General features: G+C 36.4%; 5 protein-coding genes across 10 annotated transcripts in view; 4 read left to right on the top strand and 1 right to left on the bottom strand.

Moving 5' to 3' along the window:
* LOC116289770 (procathepsin L-like) overlaps positions 1 to 18,293 on the top strand; it is a 101,323-nt gene that overhangs the window by 51,625 nt on the left and 31,405 nt on the right. The window lies entirely within an intron of this gene.
* LOC148907427 (uncharacterized) lies at positions 526 to 3,186 on the top strand. Of its 2 annotated transcripts, XM_089036558.1 has the most exons (4): positions 526 to 774; positions 855 to 967; positions 2,066 to 2,555; positions 2,729 to 3,186. In XM_089036558.1, exons 2-4 carry the CDS (start codon positions 881 to 883, stop codon positions 3,184 to 3,186), a joined length of 1,035 nt encoding a protein of 344 aa, XP_088892684.1. In that variant the 5' UTR covers positions 526 to 774; positions 855 to 880. The 2 variants fall into 2 exon arrangements, with proteins under 2 accessions (XP_088892684.1, XP_088892683.1); XM_089036557.1 differs by having other exon boundaries at positions 526 to 967.
* On the bottom strand, positions 3,179 to 6,203 carry LOC148907426 (uncharacterized). Its single transcript, XM_089036548.1, has 5 exons — positions 5,658 to 6,203; positions 5,254 to 5,579; positions 4,404 to 4,551; positions 4,099 to 4,300; positions 3,179 to 4,009 (listed from the first exon to the last, which is right to left on the bottom strand). Exons 1-5 carry the CDS (start codon positions 5,868 to 5,870, stop codon positions 3,687 to 3,689), a joined length of 1,212 nt encoding a protein of 403 aa, XP_088892674.1. The 5' UTR covers positions 5,871 to 6,203; the 3' UTR covers positions 3,179 to 3,686.
* LOC148907425 (uncharacterized) lies at positions 9,525 to 10,175 on the top strand. Its single transcript, XM_089036182.1, has one exon. The coding sequence runs from the start codon at positions 9,525 to 9,527 to the stop codon at positions 10,173 to 10,175; it is 651 nt and encodes a 216-aa protein (XP_088892308.1).
* Positions 10,477 to 12,382, top strand: LOC148907424 (uncharacterized). The gene is made up of 2 exons (XM_089036181.1): positions 10,477 to 11,184; positions 11,327 to 12,382. The coding sequence occupies exons 1-2, from the start codon at positions 10,482 to 10,484 to the stop codon at positions 12,265 to 12,267; spliced, it is 1,644 nt and encodes a 547-aa protein (XP_088892307.1). The 5' UTR covers positions 10,477 to 10,481; the 3' UTR covers positions 12,268 to 12,382.

Raw genomic sequence — 18,293 nt, 5'->3', positions numbered from 1 at the left:
AGACAGATGCATATCAGCCAATCAAAAGCGTAGCATTCATAACCAGGCGGCCGACACAAAGGTAGAACAACAAGCCTAAGAGGTGCGTCTAAGGCACCGCGGCGTCAACATGCATAGTGCTGTGTTGATGTTTCGGATCGAAGGGCATTGTATTTGCCTCTAACGTTGCATCTATGATCGATATGGCTGTTCTTAAACCTTGGGGAGTACAGCCAACGGTCCCCTAATTGCCAGCAAAACTTAACACCTAGTGATTTTCACATAAATATCAAAACAAATGAAATCTGCGTTCCTAAATCAGTTAAAGAACTGATTCCACCAATCAGAGACAAGCGTTCTCACGCCTGAAATGGACAAAGTATTAGTGAATACAAGACTGTAGATTTTACTGTAAGAGGAGACAAAAGAAAGCTTACTCCGCTTAACAGGAAAATTACACAAAAACAGAAAGCAAAAAACTATATTTCAAAGACATATAAATTAATATTAATCGGTAGATACCCCCCCCCCCCCGACGCTCCCGCCGTTGTTTGTTTTCACGTGCAGAAACTTTGTTTGTGATATCAAGCGATAGCTTTGCGGCCTATGATCGATTGGATGTGAGCCAACACTGTGAAAGCTTATTTCGGCAAATAAAGGTGAAGAAATCAAGTCTGTCATTTAAGATGTTTTTGACAGCAATTGACACACCTGGTATAATCATATGGTCTTTAGACCAGTCAGTACGACCTTATCTCATGAAGAGAAGATTTACGTGAAGAGAAAATTACGAAGGTAGGTCGCTTTAGAACGAACTTTTTTTATTATTTCACTGCTTCCTTCATTGCTCACTTGTCAATTAACAAATTTCTCAGGTATTTTCTGGAACCCTGACAGGAAGATGTCGGTTTACTTACACAGAGACGAGAAAAGAGTATGTCTTAGAACGCAAGATCTGACAACTGAAAGAATAAAGCTTATTTTTCAGGTAAGCTATTTATATTTTATACGTGTAAGTTCTTTATCCTCAAAATGTTTATTCATTTATAGAAATGCGCCATAAGTTCCCATACGTTTGTGAATAACTAATGTCTATTTGGCATACTTATATTTTAAGATTAAACTATTCGGATCGATCGGTAAAATGATAACTTTAAGGACGCATAAGCCTGAGAAAAGTACTTTCACTTTTAGGAGAATCATTTTAATCCTACTTGGCCGTACTTGAACAAACAATTATTCCTGTATTCAAAACTGTTGGTTTAGTAATTTCATGTTCTCCTCTTGTTCACTTAAATCCGCTAACAACTTGTTAACTCTCTAAAGGAATGTTCTCACGGAAAACTATTCAGTGATGTTTAATTTTTAGTTTATTTTTTAAACGACGATATCCTGTCAATTTACACTTTTGACATGTTGATTAACAGACATGGGGTTTTTCATATTACCCCCCCCCCCCCCCCCCTTGGCGCCAATGGAAAGCGCAAACATATTCCTCCACCATCCACCACCATCGGCCGACTAACTAGTATACAGCTTAGGGGCATAGACAGGAGGGCCCAGCACACCCCATCCTTTTGTAATTTTTTAGCGCAATTTAGAGCAATGAGATTGGGTTATCGCGAGTGACAGTTTAAAAGTGTTACAAATTTTAGTGAATATTTGCCATTTGTAGAAAAGGAATGATAAATGACATCAAAACAATGTTCTCGCTGTAGCCCGACTTTAACTTTTATGATTTTCTGTCCGTTGGTCTGTCTATCCATTCATTCATATTTATTTATTGATTGACTAATTCATTCATACATTCATTCATTTAATTTTATTATCTATCTTATTTATTTAAATAATTGATTAATTAATTTATTAATAGATTATTTATTTATTTATATTTATTATTTATTTCTCTTTATTTCTTTATTTGTTTGTTGATTGATTGATTGATTTTATATTGGTAACTGTATATGTACGACGTACAGCATTCTCCGTCTGTCAATAAGTGAATAGACCCCTTTCAGTTCTATTGTTATAGTTCTATTGTGAGTGGGACTGACATTGCTAATTGATAATAACTTTTTCCCTCTAGGTCAGTCCTGAAACTGTTTACTTGAAGGAAGAGTTTAGTGATCTGGTAATAATTCCAGACATAGATGGAAGTTTTCAGCTGGCCGGTTTACAGGATGGTCATTGCTATGATGTTGAGGGTTCACCGCTACAGTCGAGTACCACCTCTAGACTTTGGTCATCAACATCATCACCTGTTACAGCAACTTCTGCCCCTGTCTCCAACAGTCTTGCACTTTCTTACAGTCCAGCATTTTCTTCAGTACTGGCATCTGGTAGTGGACATGCCAAACGCAATCTATCATTTTCCCTAAAGGTCGTTCTGGCCAAAATGACACATAACGGAGCAAAGGTGGAGTTTATCGAAGAAGACCAAACATTCGTCACCTTGACTGAAGCAACCGCAAATGTGCCACACATAACAGCAATCGTGAAAGATGCTTTTAACAAGCCAGATATAGTCTTGGTAACTTCCAACGGGCTAGCTGTCAAAGATTCATCTGGGACCCAAGGTAAGAGTGCAGGAAAACGTTTATCGGATATCGAGCTACTTTTATTTCTAATACAGTTTACATGCATATGGAAAAAACGATATTATACTTGAGCTTACAAATATTGAATTGCGTGTCTTCGTGTTCTTTGTAATTGTTTTGCTAAGCCAAAATTTTTAATCTGTTTTTTAAAGGGTTAATGTTTTGGAAAGTTCCAAGCCGAAAAATTTATGCCATACGAAAAGAGGAAGCAAAAGGCACGACTGTGAGACCCAAGAGAAAACATAAAGAATGTGAATATAATAATGAAGATGACCTAGATTTCCTAAAGAGCCAAATTGTTGAGCTTGGAAGAGTTGTCCAGGGAATGTCTGTTAAACTCGATGAAATGCACCAGTTAACCGTGTCAAAAGGCGAGGGCATGAAAGCAGCAATTGATCAGTTCCTAAAGTGCAAGATATGTCTGTCGTCACCAGCACAAGCACCGTGTGTGTCATCATGCTGTGAAATAGTAATTGGATGTGCAACTTGCTTAGATAGGTGGCTGGAAGAGGATGAAGAGAGAGGATGCCCTTGCTGCAGAGCAGCAAGGTTTGACTTCAAACCAGTCAAACTCAGGGGTGTGGACACTATCGTACAAGCTATTTATTAATAAACTTTTATTAAGGAACACAATGATAAGCTAACATAACCACTAAAAAGTATTTGTTGTTCATATCATATTAGCCATTAGGTGATTTAGCCCTAATAGCTGCCAGTTGAGTTTTGGTGGACTTTATTTTTTTGCTAAGAAAACGAAATTAAAAGATTAAGAAAAACAAGTGTTAGTCAACATCAACGAGTGCCAAGTCAGAAGACAAAGAATGACATCTTAGCAATTTATATTATTACCCATTTAAAGGTGGAAAATAGTTGGCGCCAGTTGAGTTTTGGTGAACTTCCCGTTTTCACGAAAAGTGAAAAGACCAAGAAAAAAGGTCAAGCTACATATTATTGTGTTTTGTTATGTTAAAAAACCACGGTCATAAAAACTCGATTGCAATATAAGTCATTTGATTGACGTGTAACACACTGTGGGTAGAACTCAAATACTATTAAGACTTTCAGTAAGATAATGACTAGGATAATTATATCCAACTCTCTAGTTTACGCTTATGCTTGTGCAGCAAGCGATTGTGATAAAGTAATATAATAAATTAAAGCTCGTTGAAATAAAGAAGGATTTCCATTTACTAGTTGATTAAATATTGCTTCATATGAAGCAATATTTTGGAGAAGCAGTTGCTCCCTCTGCGTCGACAGCTCCTGATTTCCTTGTAAAGGATCCAGACCAAAACTGCCAAATCTTGTGAGATTTCCTCCATTACCTTCATAGATCTGTGCTGCAGTCAACCCATCAGGGACCTGTTCTTCTGTCAAATTTGCAGTTCCATTATTTGCCTTCATCATTTCAATAGGTGTTTTCCTTTTCCCGCCTTCATTATACAAAAAAGATATGAAAAAATCTTAATGGCATCAGAATTGTTTCGGGAAATTAAAATTCCACGTAAAACAACTGTCTTACTTGCAGGTCTGCAGTTCCATGACTGAATTAGACGATTGATTCCAACTTGAACCACGTGGGTTGTAAATGTAGAAACGCAGAACTTTGTGCACTCATCGTCCATTCGCAATTGCCCAGCCTCCACCATATTGTTTAGACAGCTCTTTACTGGGTAGTTAGCTCGTTGGTTGACCTCGCTCCAAAATCTTTCAACTGGAAGATTCTTTCAGGGAAGAATTTTGAGAGTTAATTTCAGTTATCATATTCGTCCACAGTATTAAATTAGATAATATTTTCTTGAAGATTATAAGCGATGGCATTCGTACCTTTTTTGAAGTCGTTCGTCGATGTGGATCTTTAGTTGGGTCATTTCTAAGAGGAGCAAGCAATTCTTGCATCCCCAACGATAGGTAAAATTCGCGCCCTTGATCTGTTCTTAGTTGATCCCAAAGACCATACTTCATTACGACAGACCTAAGGATTGGAGTTAAACAAATATTAGAATAGAATAAATAGATTGCATTAAAATTCGAAATTTCGTAAAACACATACGAATTGGGACGGGTTTTTAAAAGTCGTTATAGCATGGGCTACATTTGTATCAGTAATGTAGTGAGGGCCTCTTGGATCCCTTAACGTTGAATAGATTACCGCTGGCCGTCATTAGGCTCAGCCATGACTCGGCTACCGCTGACCAGTGAATGCTAGGTCGGCCATCTTGGATTGTCTGTTTTGCTCATTCGTGAGTAACAGGACTCTTTTCATTGTTAAGTCAGTCTCCTGTAATGTTAATCGATTATCAATTATCATCGTTCACTCGTAATTTACCATTATACCCCATTGTATTTCATAGGACTTGACATCGTCATCTTCAAACAAGTATTGCTTCATAACAAGGTCACATCTAAAATGATGAAGCACTCGAAAGTAGTGATGGTTTTACTCGAAAGTTTATATTACTTAAACCATCACTGCACAGTCACTGTAATAACTGTTTATATTTAATATTTATTTATATATCTTTCTATAAAATCTAGGATACTTGTAAATATAAACAATTATGATTTCTTATATTCATTTCTATTTAAAGTGTGTAAATAAATTGAATTGAATTGAAGGAAAAAATATTTAGAATTCTGCAAACCATAGGACCATGTTCAAGTAAACCACTAGTACCTGTACACATTTTCATAGATGGCAATGTTGTTTTTCACTGGCATTGTGCAAAATCCAACTACCATCAGGGAATATCCGTCAATAGCACACACGTGTGTCACTCCATAGTCAACCAGCTTCTCATTCTGGTCACAGTGTAGTTTGTGTCCAAAATAAAGAGCTTTATATGGAACAGGATTACGTAATCTTGCTGTGTCGTTAGCTCGAGCTCTGTGGTAATGTGGAGCAATTTCCCTCGCTGTTTCCGATAACCGTCTTTGGCTAACGCGAACGCCATTTGATTGAAAATAACCTTTTAGCATTTTCCTTCCATAGGTTGGACCCAACTAAAAATGAAGTTCAACATGCCAATTTAGAAACGAAAGAGTTGAGAAAGAAATATTACAGTTCTAGATTTACTATACCTCTGATATTGCAACCGAAACGGCTTCTTTCAGGTGCTGTTTCCCAAGTCCAGATCTGTAGTGAATCTCCTTTTGATTGCAAAAGCGTCGCACCGACCGCTCGCTTAATCCCCTCGTGTTGGGAAGCAATTCGTTAAGCACCTTACTAATTTCCTTGTATGATTTTCCCTCAACTACAAGCGTTCGGATGAATTCAGGATCAAATCTTTCCATGATACGTATGTCCCCCTACCTGGAGTCATGTACTTTCAGAAAGGAAAATTATAAAAACAGTACTCTTGCGGTCATACCGTTTTGGTAGCTCGCTTATGTATGCTACGCCTGTGATTGGATAAATGAAACAGGAAGTGTATACTTGGCGCCATTTTAATGACCGGCAGTTGTCTGCATTCAACAAAGATTAACGTGGGAGAAAAATAGTATTTCATTCCTCTTCATTTAACTTTGTTTAAATTTGGGATTTTAAAATTGGGAATCGATCGGAACGATAGTCTTTTTAGCGCAAAAAATGAAAAATGAATTCAAAAACTAAAAAGTTAACAATTTAATTTGCTAAAACCTTAAATGGCCATAAGGTGTGGGATTTTTCTCTCTGTGTCTGTCAATTTCTTCAACTATTTAAACGACAACTCGAAAATTGAAAAAATGGAATTCAAAGTTTAATTTTAAACAATAAAAAAATCGAAAATTGGGGCCAAATTTAATAAATCGATAATTCAATTTTATCAAAAAGACAAATGGCCATAAGGTACACGCATTCTGCTGTACTTTCTCTTCCTCGACGACATTACAGAAATGAAGGTAAACTTTACAGTGCAAAAAAAGCCATCGCACGAAAGAAAATCACAAAAATAAAAACATACGATCTTTCTTCGATGTCTAAAGGGTGTCGAGAAGGAAAAATTATTTTTGTTGATAAAACAACACAAAAAATGAATGAAGCCGAAGTAGACCAGTTTTAACGTTCGAATTCGACTTGAGGCAAATCGCTTCAACTTCGTATAGTTTGACAAGCCATAGCGCGCCAAGAAAAAAGGAAAAAAATCTGATCTTGCTCTCAAACGAAAGCTCGTAAACAGAGCTGTAAAATTCCCGCCTTTGTTTGACACTTAAGAGCAGAAAATATAAAATACCTTGGCAGGGCTACCTCACCAAATCTCATAATATTCCATGCACAAATAGGCATTGAGGTACTATTCCAAAAAATGCTAATAGATTTTTGAATCTCAACATTCCTGATTTTTTTAGGGCCATTAACTCTTGAGGTGGTTCATGATCCAAATTTCAAAATCAATTTAATGGATAAAACCAGGTCACCAAAACAACATTTTTAGTTTGATATTCAGACTTTTTCGGGTTTTCCATTGAAATACATCTTCGCTTGAACACAAAACAGCATTTTAGCAGAAATTAATAGCATTTTCTAATTTTGGGCTTCCTGTGTTAGGAGCCATGTTTTGCTCGGTTATTAAAAAGCTGAAATTGTTCAAATTCAAAGCGCTCTAGCTCCCTGGCCATACATCCAAATGAAATGATTTTAAGTTTGCAAACAAAGCAAGTACTCGATTTCCAAAATCCAGAAGGACAGCTCTGGCAAGGCAAATTTTGCCTAAAAATCCAATGTTGAATACACCATGATGCGTGAAAATACAAAAACATACCCGCATTCGATATCAAAAGTATTTCTTAGTTAACAAAATATCAAAGCAAAACCAGTTGAAAAATGACAACAAATATCTATATTTTCAATTTGTGTATTGTTTATGTACATAAATGTCACAAATTTTGCAATTTGAGCCCATTTATAAGCACAATTTTGCAACTTTCTAGAATTTAGATCCAACAATTTCTTCTCACCTTCAGTCTCGCTTTTGTGTACAACTAGAATATTTTTCAGCATTAAATAGTACTCAGTTGTCCATCTTCAGATTAGTTCTGGGAAATTATCGATCAAGAAATATTTGACTGGGCAGTAAACAGAGACAGTCGAACGATAATTTCACAGCTGATTGTTGAACGATTGGACACTAAGCGATGGGAAAGCTTATACCATTATCGTCACGGCATTCCAACTGATTATTAGCGAATATTCTGAATTCAAGGCTCTTTCTCCATTTTTGTTTTGAGGAAATCTGTGGCTGATAGACCGCTAAATGTACAGTAAATAGCAATGAAAAGACAATTTCTGCAGACCGTGGCTGTTTACAATATTGTTATGCATGAATTCATGATGCATACCGCTGACGGCAAACTAAAGCGCGGGAATCAGGTGGAATCAGCTGTGTTTACCTTCTTTAAACTATGAGTAATAAGTGTGATTTTTCAAATCTTTTAAATAATTTCGATGCTTTTGATGTTTTATTAAGTTAAAAGAATGCGATCGTGATATATCAGGTTATTTGAAGTACCACAAGGTTAATTTAAACGAGAAACTGACTGAATGGCAGCTGATCCTGGCTCGAGCAGGTAACACAATCCATTATGTTGAAATAATAATGTTGTTTAGTGCATATCTATTGTATTTCGTGAACTGAGAGCTTAATCTTTTATTTTAACATTGCCTAATTTTCTCTTCAATCTTTTAATCTTTAGGGGATGATTTGTGTGGTTTGTTTTCTTTCCAAATATTAGTTCTTGCAACACAGGAAACCCATGAATTGGAGACTCCAAACTAATTTGGAGACATGCGATATGACACTCTACGCCTTTCTTCTAGGCTTTTTTAACCTGTTTTTCATATATTTTTAAAAATAATTCTTCTAATTTTACAATTGTTCAGTGGTAGCACATCATTTAACAAAGTCCAATGTTAGCATGTCTTAATGTCAAAGGTTTTACCAAACAATACGATATGGTATTTTTTAATTTATGCTATTATATTTCTAGGTATACTCGAAAATGTTGAAAAGTTTCATTCCTTCAGCATTTGCTCTTTTCATCGTGACGAATATGGGATGCGGTGGAAAACTGGAAAAATTAACTGCTGTGTGCCCAATGCCATTTCGACGCATCCAGCCAAAAGCAGGAAAGGCGATATAGGCTGCTCACATCAGTATGCAGTGAAAATCAAAATTCTGACCGGAGTCTGTATACCAGTTGGATTGCGTAAGGAGAATATCATTTACTAATACTTTTATGCGCAACCTAACGGGTGTGTTTGTTTCCCTTTTTTGATAGCAATTTGCAGACATTGCCGTGAGAAGCTCAATAGTATATCCATCATAAATATCGACCGTCCTGAAGAAACATTGGTGGAGCTCTGCGAAACCCAAGAAGGGAGCATTGAAATGTCTTTGAAAGGACAACAGCGTCTTCGCTCTACAAGAACAAAGATATATAGTGATCAGCAGGCATGCACAAAGTGACTTTATAAGATTATGATTTTAAAAGTTCATAAGTTAACCATTTTGTATGCTTTCATTAGAGCGTTGAAGAACCAGACTACGACACGGATTTGAAAATCAACCTAACAGCTCAAATGAGGCAGAGGGAAAGTTTAATTGCAGATGGCACGCGCGAACATGTCTTGGAATACAGAAGAGAATTACTGAACAATTTTCTTACATGTTGTGGTATTGATCCTTTACCAAAAGTCGATAAAATGAGTGAGCATTCAGAACGAACTAAAAGATTGTACATTAGCAAAGCATGTGACATCATCTCCGTGGTTATTAAACTGATTTATCCAACCTATCCAGGGGGCTTTGGAAGTCTCTCAAAGAGAATACTTCTATAGACAGTGCGTTTGGCATAATTCCTGAGGAGCACCAAATAATCTCTCCCGAGGAGTCAAAGTACCTCCAGTCATTGAGTGAAGCATATGAGAATGCAACTACATGGGCTACTAGAAGGCAGATCTTATCTGTTATGGCAGACCTTGCTCCCTACAAAACGTTGGTCAAATTCATTCCAGGTCTGACACAGTACCGAGTTACAGAAGCAAGGAAACATAAAACGTTATATGGTCGTGGTACTCCAATTTCCTTCAGTACTCAGAACAGACAGAGAGTTGACCCGTGCCAATTAGAACACTTCATTAATTTCATAACAAGCTCCTTTGTAGTGCAAGATTTACCATTTGGCGAGAAAAACCTGAAACTTGAATCTGGAGAAGTCATTCGTATTCCAAACGTTATCAGAGTATCAATAATTGAGCGGATAATTGACCAGTACCTTAGTTATGCCAAGGAGACAGAAAAGACACCACTGAGTAGAAGCACTCTAAGGCGTGTACTATCAGTTTGCAGCGCGTCAACCAGAAAGAGTCTTCAGGGTCTGGACTACTTCTCAGCTGATGCTGGTAAGGCATTCGATGACCTCGCGCTTATTGTAAATACTCTAGAAGAATGTGGAATGGATTCCATCAAAGCTGAAGACATCAAAGGCAGACTTTTATCAGGAAAACAGTACTTGAAGAGTGACTACAAGATAAGCACTTCTGAACCACCCAGGACATGGAAGTGGATAACGCATACACAATATACAACAAGGTATTCTATGGTAATAATATTTTTTTGATAGGTGCACGTATCTGAGAATTCAACCATTCCAGACCATTGTATAAAGTATTCTCTCAGTAACAGCAGCAAGAGAGTTTTTCAAGCAACTTGTGATGATCATTTACACAACCAAACTCAGGACCGCTGTGAAGACCTCAAAGTCACTCTCGATGAAATCAAATCTGAAGTTGAGCACACTCGGTTTTCAAATGATGACGAGAAAGACAACGCCACGTATATAGTTCGTGAAGCCTGCAACAACATTGAAGCATATAAGAGACATCAATTAAGGACAATAAATCAGGACAAGGCTAAACATGATGTTATGGAACTACTCGATGAACACACCGTGCTCATAGTTGATGACTTTGCGATGAAATTCCTCCCCCAGCATTTTCGCGAGTCACAAGGAAACTGGTTTGCCAAGCGAGGGATTTCTTGGCATCTTAGCCATGTAACAACAAAGAGAGCAGGTATTCTTCATACCCAGCGTTTTATTCACATTATCGAGAAGTGCAAACAGGAAAGTAGCGATGTAGTTTCGATGATGGAGAATGTAATGGCTCAACTCAAAGCAGAAAACCCAGGCATTACGAAAGCGTACTATCGTTCTGATAACGCTGCTTGTTATCATTCGATAAACACTATTGTGTCTTGTCAAGAAATCAGCAAGCGTACTGGCATTCAAATTGAGCGTTATGACTTCTGCGATCCACAAGGCGGTAAGGGTCCTTGTGACCGCTTTGCCGCCACAGTGAAAAACCATGTTAGAATCTATATGAATGAAGGCCATGACATTGTTACTGCAAAGGATTTTAAAGAAGCAATGGAGTCACATAACGGGATTCCTGGCGCAAGAGTAACACTTGTACAAGAAAACATCGTCAATAGTGAAAATGATACGCCTGAACAAAAGTGGGAAGGAATAAGTAGCCTGAACAATTTCCAGTTTGATGAAAAGGGTGTTAAAGCTTGGCAAGCATATTCAATAGGCGAGGGACAATTTTCACCTTGGTCAAAGTTTGAAGGTAAATGAAAATTGAGAGAATATTTATAAGTATTCTGTCTTTTTCTGTAGATATTCCAAAAAAAGTCTGATAAAACTGGGCAGTATTCTTCTCCTTAACCGATCAAGCTGAGCATCTCGTGATACTCATCTTCTTTTTGTAGGTTCTGGAGGAACAACTCGTACTGAATGGCTATCTAATACATTCTCTGGAGATGGGTTTAAAGAAGTCCAGGTGATAAAAGAACCAAAGAAAGTAGTCAAAGCATGTGATGAAGACGAAGGCTCAGAGACTGCAGCAAGTGAAGATTCAAGTGATTCGGTTCACATTTTTACTTGCCCAAACGAAGGCTGTGTGAAAGTGTACCAAAGTTTTGGAAAACTGGCCTGGCACATAGAACATGGGAAGTGTGAATACAAGACTAAAAGGGAGTCTCTTCTAAACAAAGCAAAAGTCATGTATGCTGAAAAGTTACTAGTCGACCATAATGTGAATTCGCAAGGTAATGTAAAATCAGGGGTCCATGAGAGCGTTCCATCTACTGACCCACTTCTTCGGGGCTGGGCTCTTCGTCTAACGAGAAAGAAGTCGAGGTTTACAGCAAAACAAAAGGAATACCTCGATGAAAAGTTTGAATCAGGAGCGAAAACCGGGAAGAAGTATAATCCTTTGCAAGTATCTCTGGAAATGAGGACAGCAAGAGACAATGAAGGGAAGCGCATTTTTAGTGTCGACGAATTTCTTTCTGAAGATCAGATTAAAGGATATTTCTCTAGAAGCTCATCAAAAAGAAAGCGGGGCAATGTTAGTGATGAAAGTGAAAGAAAGCAAGCTTCAGCTGTAGCCGAGGAGATGATGTTACAAGACATGCGTCAACTGGTGGATAGAAATATCCAGATATCTCATCCAATTATAATTGATAACTATAACGTGTGTGACCTGGTAAAAAAAGACAGATTGAACAAACTTTCAATCCCACTGCTCAAAAACCTATGTGAAAAGCTTGATGTCAATTTGACCGAAGTAGGTTCGGGGAAAAGAAAGGGTCCTTATATTGCACTACTCAAAAAACTTGTGGCGACCTGTTCCTGCAGCCAAATCTAAACAACGATACAATATTACGTATAATGCAGTTGTCGTTAATTTTTTTTAATTTTTATCACATCACCATTATCATATCTATCAATATAATTCTCATAATTAATGATATTATCATCTTCCATCATCATTATAATTTGTTTCATCATTATTATTATTATTATTATTGTTATTATGATAATTATTATTATTGCTATCATCATTATCAATATTCATATTATTATGATCATTGTTATCATCATTATTATTATCATTATCAATATCATTATCATTATTCAGTTATGTTTGTTTCTTTCAGCCCTTTTAATGATTAAATATTACAAAAAGTCGAGAAGTGTGGTCAGCGGTATACATCATGAATTCATGCATAACAATATTGTAAACAGCCACGGTCTGCAGAAATTGTCTTTTCATTGCTATTTACTGTACATTTAGCGGTCTATCAGCCACAGATTTCCTCAAAACAAAAATGGAGAAAGAGCCTTGAATTCAGAATATTCGCTAATAATCAGTTGGAATGTCGTGACGATAATGGTATAAGCTTTCCCATCGCTTAGTGTCCAATCGTTCAACAATCAGCTGTGAAATTATCGTTCGACTGTCTCTGTTTACTGCCCAGTCAAATATTTCTTGATCGATAATTTCCCAGAACTAATCTGAAGATGAACAACTGAGTACTATTTAATGCTGAAAAATATTCTAGTTGTACACAAAAGCGAGACTGAAGGTGAGAAGAAATTGTTGGATCTAAATTCTAGAAAGTTGCAAAATTGTGCTTATAAATGGGCTCAAATTGCAAAATTTGTGACATTTATGTACATAAACAATACACAAATTGAAAATATAGATATTTGTTGTCATTTTTCAACTGGTTTTGCTTTGATATTTTGTTAACTAAGAAATACTTTTGATATCGAATGCGGGTATGTTTTTGTATTTTCACGCATCATGGTGTATTCAACATTGGATTTTTAGGCAAAATTTGCCTTGCCAGAGCTGTCCTTCTGGATTTTGGAAATCGAGTACTTGCTTTGTTTGCAAACTTAAAATCATTTCATTTGGATGTATGGCCAGGGAGCTAGAGCGCTTTGAATTTGAACAATTTCAGCTTTTTAATAACCGAGCAAAACATGGCTCCTAACACAGGAAGCCCAAAATTAGAAAATGCTATTAATTTCTGCTAAAATGCTGTTTTGTGTTCAAGCGAAGATGTATTTCAATGGAAAACCCGAAAAAGTCTGAATATCAAACTAAAAATGTTGTTTTGGTGACCTGGTTTTATCCATTAAATTGATTTTGAAATTTGGATCATGAACCACCTCAAGAGTTAATGGCCCTAAAAAAATCAGGAATGTTGAGATTCAAAAATCTATTAGCATTTTTTGGAATAGTACCTCAATGCCTATTTGTGCATGGAATATTATGAGATTTGGTGAGGTAGCCCTGCCAAGGTATTCTCTATGCTTACAGAATACTGCTCTTAAGAACCATTTTTTCCCGTGGCGGGTAGGTAAAGTTGACCATGTTACTAGTATAAACTAGTCACCAGTCTTCTTAAAAAAATAGCGCGGCCTAGGAAAAATATGTCACAAAAATTGTGGCCGTTTTGAGGTGCCTTTGTGCCCGGCGTGATATTTGAATTTTATTTGAATTATTGAAATATTTTCGAGTATTTGATTTGATAGCCTACATTTTGTAGCCTGCGTCACATCCGGAATTTTCTTCGTAAATACCTCGAAGTCGTCTGCCAAGTGGTTAGATTGTCGTTAGATTGTCGTCTATTATTTTGCGGGAATGTCGACGCGTTGCAACATCCGGGTACACATCCACAAGGGTAAATCCGGCTATTAAACTTTTGTAAAAAATGTTTTTACACCTGTTATTACGTATAGAAATACCGAAAGATAACAACACAATTTTTTATTCAAGCTTATATTTATATTTATATTTACTCTATTAACGATGGAACCCCTTTCCGAAATCGATATGTCGAAAGAAAGCTTAGAGGAGAATGAAGCCAAAAGAAAGGCCAGAAGTAAAAGAGTTTTTTTCGGAAGAGGAAAAACTCTGGAGGCGTGAAAAAGAAAGGCAAAGACGAAGGAATCTCACCAAAGAAAAGCGGCAAACAGAGAGAGAGAGAGAGAGAGAGAGAGAGAAAACGCAAATCCAGGCGGGACTTCGATTATGAACAAGGAGAACATGATCGTGAAAGAAAAAGGAATATGAGGCAAAACTTGACGGAGTAACAAAGAGAAAATGAACGTGAAAGACAAAGGAATTTGAGGCAAAACTTCACGGATGAACAAAGAGAAAATGAGCGTGAAAGACAAAGGAATTTGAAGCAAAACTACTAGCTAAGGCGACTCTCAAATGCACAGAAAAAATCGCTTTAGGGCAAGTTATAGACCAAAGACAATCAAAAAAACTTTTATGTATTCAAAGATGGATTAAGAAGTGTTCTCCAAGAATTCAGGTGTGTGTTGTTTAGCAAACAATCGTATATTATTATTTTTTGACAAGCATTTTTTCTCGACGAATCGACAAATCAAAGACTTTCCCTCAAAACTTTTTATATTTCTGTAGATAAGCTTAATTTATTTTAATGCTGCAGTAAATATAACATGAAGAGCATATTACAACAAATATTCGTCCTTTGTTTAGCTTTGTAAATCATTAACAATTCGGTTGTTTTTAACCAACTATCATATGTTTTTCGTTCAAGAACAATTCAGCTTTGTTTGCCTCCTATCGCGGGTCCCATCGGCAAAACAAAGCTGAAGACTTTCATTCAATAATTTTATATCTTTCTACGGATAATTTATTTATATATTGAATGAAATGTAAAATTACACCAAACATTCAACTGTTTATTAAGTTGTTCGAGCTAGCCATGATTATACAAATGAGCTTAAATTTGTGTTGTTGAGAGATGATATTGTATAAAGACCTTGTCTTTCACTTTATAACCAAGCTAAAAAATGTTCAAAAACATTTACAGATGCCAATTTACTGACAAAGAAATTAGTCATTTTGTATTTTGCATTATTTTCTATTTTGTCTCAGTTGTTCGTGTCAAGTTTAATACTGAATGTAAACTTTGCTTTTCGAAAACTTTTGTCGTTCGTGATTTTCGTATCTTTCTCACACATGAAAACAGACATGAAAACTGGTAAAATCGAATCTCAAAATTTAGTAAGCTTAGTTTTCAAGCTTCTCGAAAAGTAGTTAATTCTCATATGAAAGGAATAAAATTATTTCAATGAAGTAATTAAGAAAACTTTTTCCTTTTAACTAATGACATATTTGGTTTTAAATGTTCAGGGCCTTCATTTCTCAAGTTTAGTTAGTTGATGATCTCCAGGCAATTTTCTCTCTGATGCTACCAAAGCATTTGTTTTTTTTACATTTTCATTGCGGTAAAAATACATTTAATATAAAAACATCAAAATTCTTATGGTTTTCCAAACATCGTTATGTGAAAGACGCAAGTAAGCTTTGTTTTTTTCTCACCTTAACCAGTTTTCAAGTCTGTTTTATAGTCCTGATTTGTCCTAAAAGAATCGGGAATCTCCAAAATTTTGATTTCAATGAATGACATAAGAAAAAAAATTTCACTAAACCTGATATTTTGTTGGATTGTCTGTAGTTATCTTTCGTTTTTTAAAAGTAAAATTTAACAGGAATTCAAAGCTTAAAAATGTCGGCCATGGAAAACTTTGTCGAAGAATCTTCAAAGAACAAAAATAGCCCGTGGGGAGGCTGGTGGCGAGTTGTGTTCAAAATTCCTAAGTGGGAATCGCGCATAAAAAACAAAGGTAGTGCATTTTGATTCGATTTCACTGCATGGTTTTTATTATGGTGTAACCAAGTTGAAAACTGGTTGATAACATACTGGTTGAAGATTTATTCGAGTTTGTTGCGTTACGTTTGTACTAGCCATATTTGGAATGTGATGTAAGTGATCACGCAACAGTATTCGTAATTTGAAAAATAAATCAGTTCTGCTCCAGATTTTGTGCTGTTTAGTTGTGTTTTTGTTTAGTCCAAGTTTTAGTTTTAGTTTCACTTATTTTCCTGCGACCTATCTTGGAAAAGACCTGCAATGAGTTTCATCGTCTTTGCCGTTCAACATCCACTTGGTCACATTTGGCGTCGCGAGCAGGATAGATCGTCAGGAAACAGAGAAGATGAAGATCATGATTTTAAACAGACTCCAAAGAGAAGTTTAAAAACAAGTAAAAGCACCAGTAGAACTCAGTTCGACACAGTTGGTCGAGTGTCGACCTTAAAAGAGGACCACGGAGGAGAGGATTGTTAGAAGAAGAGTAGAAGGAGAAGGAAAAAGATGGAGCTAAATTTACGTTACGCCGAGCTTTTGAAACACGCCATTTTGTTGGATGACGATTTTTGCTGTTTTGTTTCAACTGTTGAACTGAATAACGATTCACAGACGATGACTGATAAGTAGATTCTGAATGAAAAAGTAAAGGGATAATACATGAACACTTCAAGAGCAAATTTAAGCGGGAAGTAGAAGACAGTGAAACCATAGTTGTACCAAATGTACAAGTCATGTGTTCGTGAGATGAAGTACTGAACAAACACTTACGCGTTTGACATAGTTGTACCCAATGTACAAGTCGCGTGTTTGGGAGATGAAGTACGAGGGAAAATAATGAACACTTACACACTGACATGAGCTGGGACTCTCGCACAAGATAGAAATGGAAGTACGGAGAGCATGATAGAACGTTACACAGAGCACAGTCTTAAGTTTTATCGGGAAGTTCAAGTGGTGGCTAAAGAGAGCGAAGATGATGAACTGGAATTGGTTGCCAGGTCTTCGCGGGAAGCCAGAGGAACATAGATTTAACTTACAGACAATTGTGTTTTCTGGACATTTCTATGAACTTTGTAGTTTTGTTATTATCTATTGGACGTCTTGTATTTGTAAAAGTTTTGCATTTATGTTTGTTGCCGTGGACGACAACACAATTTGTTGGGAGGTGTGTAACCAAGTTGAAAACTGGTTGATAACATACTGGTTGAAGATTTATTCGAGTTTGTTGCGTTACGTTTGTACTAGCCATATTTGGAATGATGATGTAAGTGATCACGCAACAGTATTCGTAATTTGAAAAATAAATCAGTTCTGCTCCAGATTTTGTGCTGTTTAGTTGTGTTTTTGTTTAGTCCAAGTTTTAGTTTTAGTTTCACTTATTTTCCTGCGACCTATCTTGGAAAAGACCTGCAATGAGTTTCATCGTCTTTGCCGTTCAACATCCACTTGGTCACAATGGGATACGTTATCTTCATCTCAAATAAAAATAATTGAAGATTTTTTTCCCCATCTCATTTTTACCTTTCAGATTCATTCAAATTGGGCTCCCTGGCTCCCTAATTTCGTATCGGGAGCTCCGCTTTTAGGCAGTGCCTAAATATATATATTATTATTGCGCCAAATACAAGGGAAACAATGCCTTTTAATAAACTCCTATTTCCCCAACGAAGGAAAAAAATCTGAATTTCTAAAGAGTATTTTTAAAAAATAGAAGAAATCGATATACCGAAAGACCGTCGATTTGCGGCGTTGAGTTTAACTTTGCAGGAAACCTTGAACTTGAAACATCTGGAGGGAACCCAAAATTATAAAAATAGCATCGCTAGAACAGCTACAAATAATAACTGAAGAACTAGACTTAATTATGTGATATTTGGAGAATCAGAAACCCCTGATTCAAAACGTTAACGTTTTCCATGGACGGGTCATGGCCAAGGAAGAGCTTAAAATCCTAATGTAACATTACGTCGTAGTTTAGATTTCTTTTATATATAAGACACACTACAGCCACTGTTTCTTAACACTGATATCATTCCAGCGCAAGCACTGACCACTCAGCAATAATTCTCGGCTTAAAATCACTTCCGGAAAGTAGCCAAAGCCCTTCATTTTGGAACATAAATATTTCTCTGTTCCAAGAAGATAATGTTCAAATGATTCGTAATTCAATAGAAAACAAGAAAAAGGAGTT

Source organism: Actinia tenebrosa, unplaced genomic scaffold (genome assembly GCF_029948245.1).
Source record: "Actinia tenebrosa isolate PJP-AT-01 unplaced genomic scaffold, QUT_ActTen_1.0 PGA_scaffold4__44_contigs__length_22323623, whole genome shotgun sequence".
Taxonomy (NCBI): domain Eukaryota; kingdom Metazoa; phylum Cnidaria; class Anthozoa; order Actiniaria; family Actiniidae; genus Actinia; species Actinia tenebrosa.
The sequence above is the reverse complement of the archived record's forward strand: the minus strand, read 5'-3'. Positions and strand labels throughout refer to the sequence as shown.

Excerpts from the sequence above, each read along its gene's own strand:
- LOC148907427 (XM_089036558.1), top strand. The coding sequence starts at position 881 with ATGTCGGTTTACTTACACAGAGACGAGAAAAGAGTATGTCTTAGAACG. Across the intron at positions 968-2,065 it reads GAATAAAGCTTATTTTTCAG|GTCAGTCCTGAAACTGTTTA; the intron begins GTAAGCTATTTA and ends TTTTCCCTCTAG. Across the intron at positions 2,556-2,728 it reads AGATTCATCTGGGACCCAAG|GGTTAATGTTTTGGAAAGTT; the intron begins GTAAGAGTGCAG and ends TGTTTTTTAAAG.
- LOC148907426 (XM_089036548.1), bottom strand. The coding sequence starts at position 5,870 with ATGGAAAGATTTGATCCTGAATTCATCCGAACGCTTGTAGTTGAGGGA. Across the intron at positions 5,580-5,657 it reads TTTCGGTTGCAATATCAGAG|TTGGGTCCAACCTATGGAAG; the intron begins GTATAGTAAATC and ends CTTCATTTTTAG. Across the intron at positions 4,301-4,403 it reads GACGAACGACTTCAAAAAAG|AATCTTCCAGTTGAAAGATT; the intron begins GTACGAATGCCA and ends CTTCCCTGAAAG.
- LOC148907425 (XM_089036182.1), top strand. The coding sequence starts at position 9,525 with ATGGCAGACCTTGCTCCCTACAAAACGTTGGTCAAATTCATTCCAGGT.
- LOC148907424 (XM_089036181.1), top strand. The coding sequence starts at position 10,482 with ATGGAACTACTCGATGAACACACCGTGCTCATAGTTGATGACTTTGCG. Across the intron at positions 11,185-11,326 it reads ACCTTGGTCAAAGTTTGAAG|GTTCTGGAGGAACAACTCGT; the intron begins GTAAATGAAAAT and ends TTCTTTTTGTAG.